The sequence below is a fragment of the Poecilia reticulata genome, chromosome 7, assembly GCF_904066995.2.
Source record: "Poecilia reticulata chromosome 7, P_reticulata-male-v2, whole genome shotgun sequence".
NCBI lineage: Eukaryota > Metazoa > Chordata > Actinopteri > Cyprinodontiformes > Poeciliidae > Poecilia > Poecilia reticulata.
The window spans coordinates 22,220,332-22,234,106 of NC_088836.1; the positions used below are offsets into that span (position 1 = coordinate 22,220,332).

Below are 13,775 nucleotides of genomic sequence, written 5' to 3' on the forward strand. Positions count from 1 at the left end.
AACGGGACTCCCGCTTTTAAGGATAATATTAAATCAGAGGATTAACTGTCCATGTGATAAGCTGCTTCAGCATCAGGATGGTGTTATCGCAGAATATGAGGCAGAGTGCCAGCAATATCAGCATCAGGGTCAGTGTGACCTTAACGGTTCAGATCGACCGGGTAAGGGTCGACTTACACACGTGAACAAAGCTGGGTTTATATCAGCACTGAGCTATTTCAAAAACTATGCCCGCATGATATGTGCCCGAAGTTTATTAATGAAAGATGAAACTACATTGCAGAAAATAAGACTTAAAATAAATTTGGTACCATAAGGTGGGCCTAGGTAAAAGCTGCCTTAGGACTTTATCCCATTAGATCTTTTTTAGGAGCCTTTAAGGTCACATCACCCCTAAAAAGAACCAGATGGTCTGCCACTGAAACAGATGTTCCCCAGCAGCCATTTCTACATCTGATGAAGGCAAAAGACAAAACAAGACATAAAAAAATAATAATAGTGTGCAAAACAATTGCTATCCACAGGTTCAGGTGAGTTTCTGGTGACCATGGTACCCAGACATGTGTGATCTTGTGGCGATGAGCAAGCAGATGGCAGGACCTCCAGTGGCACCACCTGCTGCCCTGGGAGCCCAGAGTGTGTGTGTGTGTGTGTCTGGCTCTCCTTGGATTAACTTTACTGTAATGGGATTTAGATGCCTGAGGCTGATGGGTCAGGATACAGCAAGCCTCTCCTCTGAGAAACACACCTTTAAATACAGATGAATTCTGTCTTGGTTAGAAATGGACCAATCAGGACTTTACAGCTAACTTCTCGGACCCATTTGTTTTCTTGCAAAGCTCTGACCTGCTGATGCCGATTACAGTAAATTCCACTTTCTTATAAAAAACACTGGATAACAAAAGAACATTCAAAAAGATTTTCTTTTTATTTAGCATTCTTTAATAATTACTTAATTTAGGAGCAGAGGCAAAATCACACCACTCTGTAAGAGTAACTGCAAAACAAGTGTTGAAACCCATTTTAAACTGAGATCTTTCAAACTGTTTCTACATCTTATATTAGTGATAAGCACAATTTCCAAAGTTTCCTAAAAGCTGTCAACATGTGACCTGTCCAGGCTGTACCCCGCCTCTTGTCTTCTTAGTCCATTTTTAGAAATAATGCTTTAGGATAACCTAAAGATTTTTGATCCATTCAAATTTTGTCTTTTGCAATTTTTATCTGTTTTTTTATTCCACTAAAATGACGTTCAACTTTAAAACTGACAGAAACAAGTAAATCTCTAAGACATGGCAATACTGCTGTGTGACAAAGAAATGTGAACAGAGACCAACCTGCATCAGCTGCTGTTTGAGCTTCTGGATTTCTGAGATGTTCAGCTCACTCAGCAGGTCGTCGACCAGGCTGGGCACTGGGCAGAAGAGCTCCTCCTTATTAGGAGTGGAGATGCGGTTGTCCTCGTTGATGGTGTTGGCCAGTTTGGTGAAGCTGTTCTCATATCCAAGCAGAGCCTCGTCGTTGTTAGGTTCCGTGGCGGCGTCGTCACTGAACTTGAGGCCATCCAGGGAAATGCTTAAAGGACTGAGGGAGAGATGTTGGAAATTACGTTATTTGATGCTTTGAACGAGTTTCCTAAAGCCTGACAGCAGCTTGTTTGTGTTCTGGTTACCTGTGATACAGAGTGTCTCCGATGTTCATGTAGTGGGAGAGCTCTTTCCTCAGAGAGGTCTTGAGCTCCCGCTCCGTCTTGATGGTCTCCAGAGCCTCGCCCAACTGACGTTCAGCGATTTCCTTCAGGCGGATGGCGTCCTCCAGCTGGCTGTTCAGGAACTGAGTGTCTTCTTCCAGACGACGGATCTCGTGCTTCAAACCCTCAAACTCCACCTAGACAGAGCAGAGGCAAGAGGAGTCAAGATTTCTGGAATTATAGAAAATCAGCCATTGGGTTAACTGATGAGGAGGCACCAAAAACAAAAGCATCATTATAAAAATGTATGTTTAGCACTTTAGATAATCTTATTTAAAAAAAAAAAAAAACATGTTTGAGATCCTTCTAAATTTGGAAGAATTTTTATTGAGCATACATTCATATACGCGTATGAGTAGGTTTAGTTTAGTACAAAATAAAACACCAAAGGTTCATTGTCAGTCAGAGATTGTGGTGAAAACCACCTGTAAATATTATGACAAAAACAGTCAGCAGTAGTCAGTATGCACAAAGGCTTATAGTTCCATACATGTTGCATTTTAATAAGAGTGTCATCAAAAAGTAATTTAGTTCAGGAAGTCAATTAAAAATGAAACACTATTCAGACAGAAATCGATATATTTCAAATGTTTTTTTTTTCCTGCTAGCTTTGATCATTTTGACTTACAGCTAATAAAAATGCTCAATGATTCAGCAGTTGTTCAATAAACGGATGATATATCACAGCATAATAAGTAAAAGTTGGGTGGAAGGAGAAAGTGTTGAAAAAGTTCCACAAGCAACAGGGACTTGTGCACCATACTGTATCAACATACTGTAACAAAGAACCTTAAGCAGCATTAAGGTTGCTGATGTTGTTGCTCCATTACTATGTAAAGTTCAAAACAATTTGCAATAAAATATAAGTATAAACTTCAGGGGGAAAAAAGAGATGTTTAGTTACAGTGGTTATTTTTTTTTAATTATTCTCATGGCGGACTTAAAACATGTAAAACTCAACAGAGAATTGCATTACATGATATGAAAAAGAGGCAATGTTTTTTGTTTATGTCATCAGTGAAAACAGGCCAGTGAGAAGTAGATGAAATGATAATCGACTTTAGGGTTTATATTTGATAACTGGCTTGTTTAAAATAAATTCAGCCCTAAGAAGTGGCTAAATGATACTCAAAAGCAATTAGAAATTTGCTAAGAAGATTGATCTCAAATCATTTTATAGTTAATCATCTCATCGTTTTATGCGTGTATGTAATTTTTACCGTGGCAACACTCTGCCCTCTGGCACTTCCTCACCTGACTCTGTTTGAGCACGGAGACTTGCTTCTGCAGAGAGATGTTCTCCTCCTCCAGCTCGGTGTAGTCCTGCAGCAGACGGCCCTCCCGGAACTTGTACTCCTTGATGTCATCACGCAGCTGATTCCTCTGGAGCTCCACCATCTCCCCGTTCTGTAGGTGAGCAGAGTTAGAGAAGCCGTCAGCTTGAGCAATGCCGACTTTGATCGAGGAGAGCTGCAGCACTGCAACCGTTTTTAACGTTTTCAATCTTACTAAATTATAAAGAGCTCCCATCTGGATGAACCAAATGTGTGCCTGCTGGAAGGTAGGTGCCAGGTGTCGCTCCGGGCAGTGGGCCACCAGCTCTCTCACTTGACACTTCTAACTGCACTAAAGGGATTGAAGCCTGCCTCGTCTCTCTTAGGGACGAGTGTTTCCTGTGAGTGGGTGGAAAAGCTGTGCAATGGTCTAATTATCCAAATGAGAACCCCATTATGAGTCTTTCTTTGTATCTAAAGAGTAATCGACACAAGTGAGGAAGCTACAGAAGAAAGGTGGTGCAAAAACTGGCTGAAATGTCCCAGAAGTGTGCCAGAGAAACAAGAGGTTTTGCGTTGACTTTTTTGTTAGCTCCTATTACCAAACCCCACTCTGTTTCTAATGTCCTGTAAGGGCAGTCTGATACCTCATGCTGCTCAGGCTTCATTAATAAAATAAAGCACAGAGAAGCCAGGAACCAGCCTTTCCACCATAAGGCTTCTATCTCCCTACTGAACCATGCAAAACCTTACCAGTTGCCTAAAAGGAAGTACTTCGTTGCCTAGTATGCTTAGTTAGAATAATAAAAAAAAAAAAAAACAGCATATGTCTTGGATTTTACATCAATGTGTTAATGAGAGTGGTCTCTCAGTCAGGAGATTACCTAATACCGAAGAGACTATTAACTATCAATCTGTGTCTGCTCGTTTGACCCCTTCCTCTCATGCCATCGCCATGTGGCCACGTCAAAATCCCCTCCTCTGGGGTCATTTTATCGGTCTCCCAAAGTCGCTCTTGAGGGGGTTTCACTTAGACATTCATCTAGATTAACTATCATTATGATACAGGGCTTTGCAACAGTATTCACACCGCTGGAAACTTTTCAGTTTTGATATGTTACAAAAAGACGTCTTTTTATGATAGCCCAACAAGCACATCATTGGGAAGTTGAAGGATTGTGTTTTATTTATCTATTTATTTTCAATCGAAGAGGTACATTTGTATTTATTGTAGGTATTAAATCCAGGGCAACCATTTGCTTTCAGTAAGGCACACAATTAATAAATAGAATCACCGTGCTTATAATTTAATTGTAGTATAAATCCAGATGTTCTTTGAAGGCATCAAAGGTTTGTTAGAAAGCATCAAAGAACAAAAAGTATTATGAGACAAACTAACAGCAGACAGTTCAGACACAAAGTTGTAGAAACATTTAAAGCAGGTTTACCTTCCAGAACATTACGTCAAGCTTTGAACACCTCACTGTTTTTAATCCATCAGCTAAAAACATACGAGTACACCACAATTGGAAACATACCAAACTATGAATGTGCACCTAAACTGGTAACAAGGAGCTAAAGATAAGGATTTTAAACCAAAAAGGTTCCAGTTCTCAACTTGTCTTTTACTACCCAATAGTTCTGTCTGAACCACGTCATTTTTGATATAAGTAAGTGCCTCATTCTTTTATTGTTTGAGCTCACTCTGGTTTATGAAAGATTATAGTGCTGATCGTAGGCAGTTTAAGCTCACAAGTATTATTTATCTGAGTATCCCTGCAATTAGATGCCATTAAACACCTAATTTATTAACGCTGTCTTAAACAAGCAGCAGTGTTTCTGAACGCTCGCTCCTTTTACAGCTCACTACCCTTAATATTTGGTTCGGATGAATAGCAAGGCAGTGAAATGTTGTTAATTCCCAGAGATCAAGAGTATGATCCATGTTAGCAGCTCAATAATTAAACGCCAAGTGCAGAACAGATAGATTTAAGACCATCATTTGATGAATTAAGATTCATCAGATGCACATGTCTGATGAACCATGTTGGTGCGTTAGTAAATAAGAAAGTCGTACTTCTATGACTTCTGAGAGAGACAAGAATCAAAGCAAAGTTGAGAAAGCAGCATTAAGAGCATCACTAGCTCAGATGTATCAGACAATATAAACAGTGAATTCATTATGTCTGAAGATAATCTCATCAGCAGAGTAATCTCTTTTTGTTAGCTGAACAATGCAGAGCCAGCTGGCTGCTCAGGTCTCCTCCTGGTCAGGGCTATGTGCCTCAGCTGGTGGGTTAGCTCCAGATGAAAAGACGCTGCTCCGATCTGATTGAAATGCACACATGGGTGGTGACCTTTGACCTTCTGCGTCCTCCATTACCCCGTGCCCCAGATTGGAAATTGTGTTCCAAAACTACAAAGTGCTAATAACATTTATTTTTTGTGAGGGCCGTAATGACACTCTGGGGAATGTTACTGGAATTATTCTGGGGAGCAATCTGCTGCCTCCAACAGAGCTCATTAGGAAGAAGTCACTCACAGGCTTACGTCAGGCCAGCGGCTGTAGCTTTTGTCACTACAGCCGACGCCTTGACAGCTGTCCTGTCAGCCACACACGTTCCAGACGAGAGTGTCACCTGGTGGCAGAACTAACACAACCAGGCTACGCCAAAGCGCAGAACTGCATCGTAAAATTTCTAAAGGCACGCAGATTTTTTTAAAAAAATTTTCATCTTTGATTTTTTTTGCAAAGCTTTAACCCGATTAAGAATTTAGCTGGTTTATAGCCAAAAAATAAAGACATTTTAAAAAATGAAGGATTTAGAAGTCTTTGGAGTCTTTAATGTCTTATATTAGCAATTAGCATGACTACCATTACAAAGAGAGCAATCTTTTTGTAATCTTCTATTCTTAGTCTGCCTCTTGCTAAAGTGATGGACAGACTAATATGGTACAAGACTGTTTTATTTATACATTCAGCCAGTCTGACTGGGAAAATACATATTTTGCCCTACTTCTCTGCTTTCGCATAAAGCCCCTTGACCTCAATTTCCCTCTCCATCTTATTCACTTTGCACTTAAGCAAAATGTATGTCTCAGTTCTTTCCAAACACATTTCCTCACAAAGTGCAGAAGCCCAGAAATGTCACGACAGAGAGGCAGAGCATCAGCTTCCCTGTGCTTATATTTACTCCATCTCTCTACTTCTCCTAGTGACACCATTGACCTCCATCTTGCCACTTCACCATCCCTGTTGCTCTAATTTTTCCAACCCCCACTGTGCCTCCATCATCCCTGCATCCGTGTGCTTTTAAAAGCCATGAGTCAATCACTTTTATTCCCCCCACATGCTAAATCTATAGTCCGTCACATCTGAAAAGTAGAAGTGAGGGAAACATTTTCCTGAAATCTGCGCCATAAATTAAAGTTGGGAATGAGGAGCAAACCGACACGTCCTTGAACATCCTTTCAAAGTCATATGAACTCACGTTAAATCCACCAAGCCAAATCTACCTCAAATCACTTCCAGGAGAGACGGGGCATGAATAACAGATGTAGAGCGGCTACACAAACAAGGCCAAAGAATATCAAAGCTCAGAGGCATTGTACCACAGGAGGGTGAAAGCCGATCTGCTTTTATCCCCGGCCTTTGCTGCGAGTGGCTGCCATTGTTTGCATGGAGCTCCAACTCATCATGAAACCACAGTCAAGGTTGTACATCTAAAGGAAACAGATCATATAAAAACGTAGAGAACTCTAGAAGTGACTGCCTTGTCGTACTTTTCCCTTTGTATGATGACATAGAAACCTACAAGGTGACTCTTTCATTCCCTGAACTCAGTGAGTTTGTGAATTTGAGGTCATATGGGTGAGATCAAATCAGAGTGGAAAATCTGAGTTTACACCCATTAATGGAAGTGCCCATGAGGGCCTGTGTGTGTATGTGTAAGCTGTAGTTGATTCATTAGTAAACATTGATCCACAGCAGGAAATCTCTGTGGTCTAGTGATGCAGCAGTTAAATGAATAATTATAAGGATCAATTGAAAATATCCTAAAGGTGTTTAAGAAACACACCCCAAATATAGGAACCATACTATTAGATGCACGACTCAATGTTTTGCAGAATGATTTTTTGTTACAATTACAGCTGAGAGTCTTTCCGTGTCTCTGATGTCTCTACCAGTTTCTCCACATCTAGTGATTGATTCCATGATTGGATAGAATTCATCCGCAAAAATATAAAAATTTTTCCACAAATTCTCAATTGAGTTTAGATTTGAACTCTCTAAGCTACTCCAACACATAAAAATGCTTTAAACTAGGCTACTGTTTATGTTTGGGGTCTTTGTGTCGCTGGAAGGTAAACCTCTGCCTCAGCCTTGGGTATGTTGGTCTATCACTGAAAAAACAAATAAAATCCATGGCCTGTAATTAGAAGGCAATAAACTCTAAAGTTCAGGGAGTCTACAGTTTTTTTTCAAGCTTCTGTATCTAAACAGGGAGTAAAACACAGTAATCCAGAAATTCATTAGGTTGTGAATCATACGTGCCAGCTGGAGTAGGAATAATGCTACCAAAACAGACCGATCCATCTCAGTAATAGCCCATTCTTATAAAGAAGCAGTTTGTCAGCCTTCTCTCCATTTATCTTTCCTTGCACGCTCTCCTCCTCCAAAATGCCGTAGAAAAAAAGAGGGTCGATCTCAGCATTAATGTCATGAGAAATGATGAGGAGGCAGACATCAACACCCCGGAGTCCTCCAGGACTAGGAGTCTTATTACATTAGCCTCATGATAATGACAGGGAACAAAGAGCAACCTTCCTTGGATCTCTATAGGACTCTAGTCAGACCGTTCAACACGAGGCATGGCTTTAGGAGTGCCAACAAAATTGCTCTTGAGCCTCTGTGAATCACTATTTCACAAGTAAAAACATGAAGCCCCGTACTCAGATTTCTTCTGGGTATAATAAAAACAGTGGTCTTGTTTGTAATGAGGCTCACCTCCCTAGCTTTATCCACCCCCCTTGGAGAATTATTCCATCAGTAAACAGTCCTTCCACTTTCACACTCTTAAACAAACTGAAAAAAAAATTGTGCCTATAAACTGTTAAAATGAGCTGAGAAATCTCATCATTTGAGGGCCAACATTAGCTTTTTAAAATGGAGGCGTAGAGAGGAACCCTTAATCTGGGTGGAAAACACAGTGTGAAGATAGGCTAAAGCTCACTGATAACATTTACAACATGGCTATGGCTTTGCATGATAATGTTCTGACACTCATCCATCTGGGCTTCCTATTCTGTGAAGATAATGAGGCGCATCACTAGAGGCATATTCCCCACAATACATGAGATTGGATTTAATGAAGTCATGCCTATAAGCGTGCGCCTCCTCACAATGTTACTGGCTCTTTGTCTGACTATAATCCTATAGACTGAGACGTACCAGTGGAATATGTCTCATCTTTGCTTTGTGCCACCATATCAGTGTTTGGCATTAAATCGCCTGGTTGGTTTAAATGGAAAATATGGAACCAGCTGAGATGCTTCAGCTGCGACAAAATCCTGTTAAGTAAACGGAGCTTCCAGATATGTGAAATTTTGCTGTAAAACAACTGGTTTTGGAACAAAAACCATCAAATTGAGAATGTTTGGATGCATTTTGTTCCACATATACTGAGTCAGTGGAAGCTGTTAACTAAAATATATTGCATCTTGGACTGAAAGAACTATGCAGACATGTATGGCTAGAGTCATTTCAAACAAATAAAAGAAAGAAGCTACAGTTGCAGACTGTCAGCTGCATTCCATGTTAAACTTATGATAATTGAGTCATTCAGTCAGTCCACCTTCTGACTCTACATGATTAGCCATGCACGCTTAGAAAAAGCAGAGCAATCCACTATTGGCAATGGATTTGTGCCCATTAAGCCCAGCTCCTTCTCAAAATGGATTTTAGGTCTCCTTTTTCTTCTGTATCAATCTCAGTGTGTCCTAGTGCCTCCCCCCTTTCCTCTTCCAGCATCAGCTCAGGGCTAATTCGAAATCCCAGAGACAAAGGCTTCTTTCAGGCCTGCCAGTGTGGTCACAATGCCAGCCTCAGTGCCCGGGCTTTCTCCATTTGCCCACCACAACACACTCCTAGCACCCGGTAAAGTGGCACCGGTGGGGTGCCATTATCTCGAATACATGAGGTAATTTACACATCAGAACCTTTTATCCGACTAATTAGTGCGGATTGAAGTCCATTGCAATACTGCCCGGTGGTCAAAAAGGGGATGGCATTGGCCAGAAAGACACCAGTGAACCACACTGCAACACAGTAAATCAGAACTGCTCTGTATTTAAATCCACCATGAAGGTATTTGTTGTAAATATCCCCAGGTGATCAATCAATCAATCAAATTTTATTTGTATAGCACATTTCAGCAGCAAGGCATTTCAAGGTGCTTTACATAATTAAAAAACAAAATAAAAACAGCATGTGACATTGAATAAACAGTAAGAAAGAGAAAGAGATTTTGGAAAAAGAAAAAAAAAGAAAAAGAAAAAAAAATTAAAAAAAAGATAAAAACATACTTTTGTTACAGAATTTAAGCGCCTGTCGTCGCCGGACTCCACCATCCGTTTAACACGGGTATTATCCATGCCCCGTCGCCTAACAGGACAAGGCCTCCAACCTTGCAGCACTAGGCTCCGTCTACCTATCACACAAATTTTTGCGCTAGGATTTCGCCATTCTACACGGATTTTTGTGAATTATTTTTACCTGTTAGAGTCTAGAATTTACAGGTGATGGATTTAATGTGTAAAATGTAACAGGAAAAAGAAACCATGTTTTGAGTAGATGGTTGGCTGAAGGCACAGTGGATCAATAGCATGGTAGAGCACATCTGGCTTCCATAAAACTAACTTTCACCAACACAGAGAAGCAGCAGCTGACCTAATTATTGCTGTATTTAGAGCTTTTCAGAATTTAAGTCGTTGGCAGGAACATGCCATTTTTAAGTCTTTGCCTAATCTCTGTAAGAAGCACTGCTGACATCTGTTTCGAACAGTGACTCAAAAAACAGCAGTAGCTCTTGCGGATGTCTACGGACCAATGGGGTTTCTTCAGAAATTCATCAATTCCCTTATTGAGGACTTGACCTTAAACACAGAGCACTGGGCTAAATCTGCTGCGGATGAGCAGCTGGGTCTAACAATATTATGGAAAGATAATTAAACCGGAAAGAGAAACAGGAAACAGTTAGTCCCATGCGGATGCACAAAGAAACAGGTGATTTTGGATGGTCAATTCATGTTTCAGACAATTAGTTAATAAAAAAAAAAAATGTATATATTTATAGTTCAGTGAAGGGAATGTTTGGCGTTTGACCCGGCTAATTGCAGATGGTTGTCTGTAATCCTTTGGAATAGAGCTGTATCAACTACAAATAGCTAAAGATGGTTCGAAATATCAAACCTGTCATCAATTTCTAAAATCCTTTTTAGCAGTGATTGCTCTCTCTCTCTGATTTGGCTAAAATGAGCATCTGCAGGTCAAAAAGCTGGGATCAGAATTTGTCCACAATCTTTTGATCAGTGCATCTAAGAAAAGAGCACAAAGTCAGAAGCAAGATTCAAGGTGATGCATTGTAGCTTCATTAACGTGCTATAAAAACTAAAGATGATGAAACCTAAACAAACAGGCTCCAGGTGTCTGTTCCGTTCGTTGCAATAAAGCTCATCTCACCATGCAATCTGCTACACAAAATCCCTTCATTATTATTCCAGTTTTGACTTGGCCGCCAAGGGAACATAGACCTCATCATCAAAGAAACAAATCATGCCCAAGGGCCTCCACCTGCCTCTCTGTTCATCTCATTTCATCCTTTCATGTCCTCTTGTCTCGGCTGCATCAAACACACCTGTCAATGTAATTCCAGCCTGTTCTGCTATCTTGCTAATATAATGTCATCATCACTTGTGGAATCACATGCAGAAATTGCTGCACATGCATCACACAACTCCTGGCAAAGACACGCAGCCCACGTCCTGAACTGGGCTGTTGTCTCTTCAAATGAGGTCAATTGGCTGTGAATGTATGTAAATAGCAGCGATGAAGAGGACAGGCTTTGTCCAAAGTAGGGCAAGAATAATGGATTTTTACATGATATTGGGATAAGCTTGCTGGAATGTGCGCCGAGAAATGGTTTGGACTGAGCGTCAGACAAACACTGACAGGTTTGTTTAATCGGAGTTGAGAGTTATCCAATAAAGAAGCATGCCTAGGATGCAACAGCAAACGCAACAGGCTGAGAACCATTTTCATGCAGGGATGTGAACTAAGATAATTGGTCAATTTGTGTGGGATCCCGTCATCTTTTTGGAGTAGACACTTTTCCCATGGTCAATCAATCAATCAAGTTTATTTGTACAGCACATCTAAGCAACAACAGTCCAAAGTGCTTTACATCGCAAAAGCACAAATAAATAGCTGACTCATCTACTTTTTTCAGGATTATAGCCACACCTCACCTGAGAATAGGGTGGAGTAAAGAACATCAAGTTCAAAGATGAAGCGTTTCCATAATTATTAGGTAATTAATGTTGTCAAAACATGTCAGAAGCACGTGAAAGCATCTCTGCCAGAGCTAAAACCCCTGGATGGTTAACATACAACAGAATTAATGCAGCAACATCAACCATACTAGAGCATTCACTGAAATCGGCTACCATGGTAATGATGTGTACAAAAACATTTCAAACTGTTGCTATAGAGACTCAGTAGCCCCCCTCAATCCCCCCAAAGATGTCACTTTTTTTCTCTGGTTCTCCGACAGTGAGCTTTAGAGACTCACTGTAGAGACTCCTCTACATGTGAATGGCGGCAAAATGTCTGCCCTCATACTGCCATATCAGTCACATTCCCAGTTCATTTCATTAATGTTTATCTTGGTCTGACTGTACTTGTCTTGAAAATTAACTAAAACTTGTAAATAACTTAAGAATGGCACTAAGGCAAACCGGTGTTCACCATCTTATGTAACCTTTTTGTCTTTCCCATTTTGAAGAGAGGCTAAAAGAAATCGGCCTCAATCTCTCATCATATCTGTATACCTAGGAAACAGAAAGTCACAAATTCCTAATTGAAAGCCTTTGCACAATCTTAAATTAAAAAAAAAGTAAAATAGAGATAAAAATGCTTCAGATAGAATTATTTTAGAAGGCCAATATGTCTTGCAGCAAAAGAGCTCACTTATGTTCCAAGTCGCTGTGTGGTGTTGGCTAAAAGGATGCGCAATGCCGTAATCCTGAATATTAAATATACATAATTCATTATTCTTTAGAGCAAATAAAGAGTGAGCTGCACAGTAGGGGCTTTGTATCACTCCTTACCTCTTTCATCTCCTGGGAGATGGCAACAAGGCGTTCATTCTCAGACTGGGTATTGGTCAGGATGTTGCGAGTCTGCCGCAGTTCGTTCTGCAGCTCAAGGACCCTCTGCTCATAGTAGGCCTCCTTACACGCCGACTCCTGGATCAGAGACTCCTCCCGGCTTTCCCCATCTGCTGCCACCTTCCTGTGGTTGGTGTAAGCTTGTCCAAAGGCCTAAATGTGCAGAAAATAATATTTTAGTGCTACAGAAATAATGTTTGATACATGGCGACCAAGAGTGTGTCACATTTTGGAATATAAGGGTCAGGAGTTGATGGAAGAAACGTTTGCTTGTGCTTCACCCGCTTTAAACTGACACTGATCTCTTCTTTAGTGGTTCACCTGAGGACTGTGGAGCAGAATCTACCAAAACACTCCCGTCGCTCAGTGGAGATTATCATTTAGGGTCCATCTGGGCTGTATCAGTGTCTTACCCACCAAATCCCGTCCCACCCCCTTCCTTTGGCTGCAGGATGCTGGCCTCTCCAGCACGTGCACTGCAGTGACCCCACAGATGGAAACAGGCAAACAGCAAAAGTAGAGCAAACAGACGAGTGTCCAAGTGATTGTGAAAGGACTGTTTTTAATGCTCTTTAATACCTTAGATCATAGCAAAACAGGAGGTCACAAGATCAGATGAGGAGAGGATCAACTTTATGTAGATTAAAAGAACAGATGAGATAAAGCTCCGGCCTCTAATTTTTCTCAGCATTAAAAGGCAACGAACTGTCATGTAATTTGAGATGTGAAAAAAATTATTTTGTCCTGTTGATACAACCTTAATGTGTTATTAGCCTGCAAGGCAGAAACACCAAACCATTGGAAGAGACAGACCTTCATCACAGCGGGAACTAGGTTATGCCACGCACTGCTTTCTCAAACGAATCACCCGTCTGATAACAGATTTCATTTTCAATCCCGTAACCGTCGTTGTTTGGGTGGAAATATTCTTTTTTATCTCTCCTCGTAGCGGGTGTGCACACAGTAATCTAAAAATCACATGAGATAAAGAACATGACCTTATTTGCCTCTCTCTCTGTGACCAGCTACTACAATTGGCTGCTGGCAGGCTGCTGCATTGTATGAATCCCAGTGGTTGCTTCTAAGCAAGCAAGGAAAAAAAAACTTAACAAAACAAAACACTTTTATATTTGTATTTGTCAAACTGCCCTACTTGCAGAACCTGGACAAATTTGTGCATTTGTAAAACAGGAGATTGTGGAAAAGGCTTGTGCAATATGACCAAATGATGGCTCCCAGTCATGCTGTGTGCTGTTGGCTAAAAGGATGCGCAATGCCGTAATCCTGAATTCAGAAGGAACAGG

The 13,775-nt window shown here is 40.7% G+C and overlaps 1 protein-coding gene across 1 annotated transcript in view; it reads right to left on the bottom strand.

The window, feature by feature from the left end:
* Nucleotides 1-13,775, bottom strand: part of bicd2a (BICD cargo adaptor 2a) — a 43,032-nt gene that overhangs the window by 13,222 nt on the left and 16,035 nt on the right. Inside the window, exons 2-5 of the mRNA XM_008414086.3 lie at nucleotides 12,412-12,624; nucleotides 3,005-3,157; nucleotides 1,673-1,887; nucleotides 1,338-1,584 (exon numbers count right to left, since the gene is read on the bottom strand). Of these exons, the coding sequence (XP_008412308.2) occupies nucleotides 1,338-1,584; nucleotides 1,673-1,887; nucleotides 3,005-3,157; nucleotides 12,412-12,624 (828 nt within the window). The remainder of the gene's footprint in view (nucleotides 1-1,337; nucleotides 1,585-1,672; nucleotides 1,888-3,004; nucleotides 3,158-12,411; nucleotides 12,625-13,775) is intronic.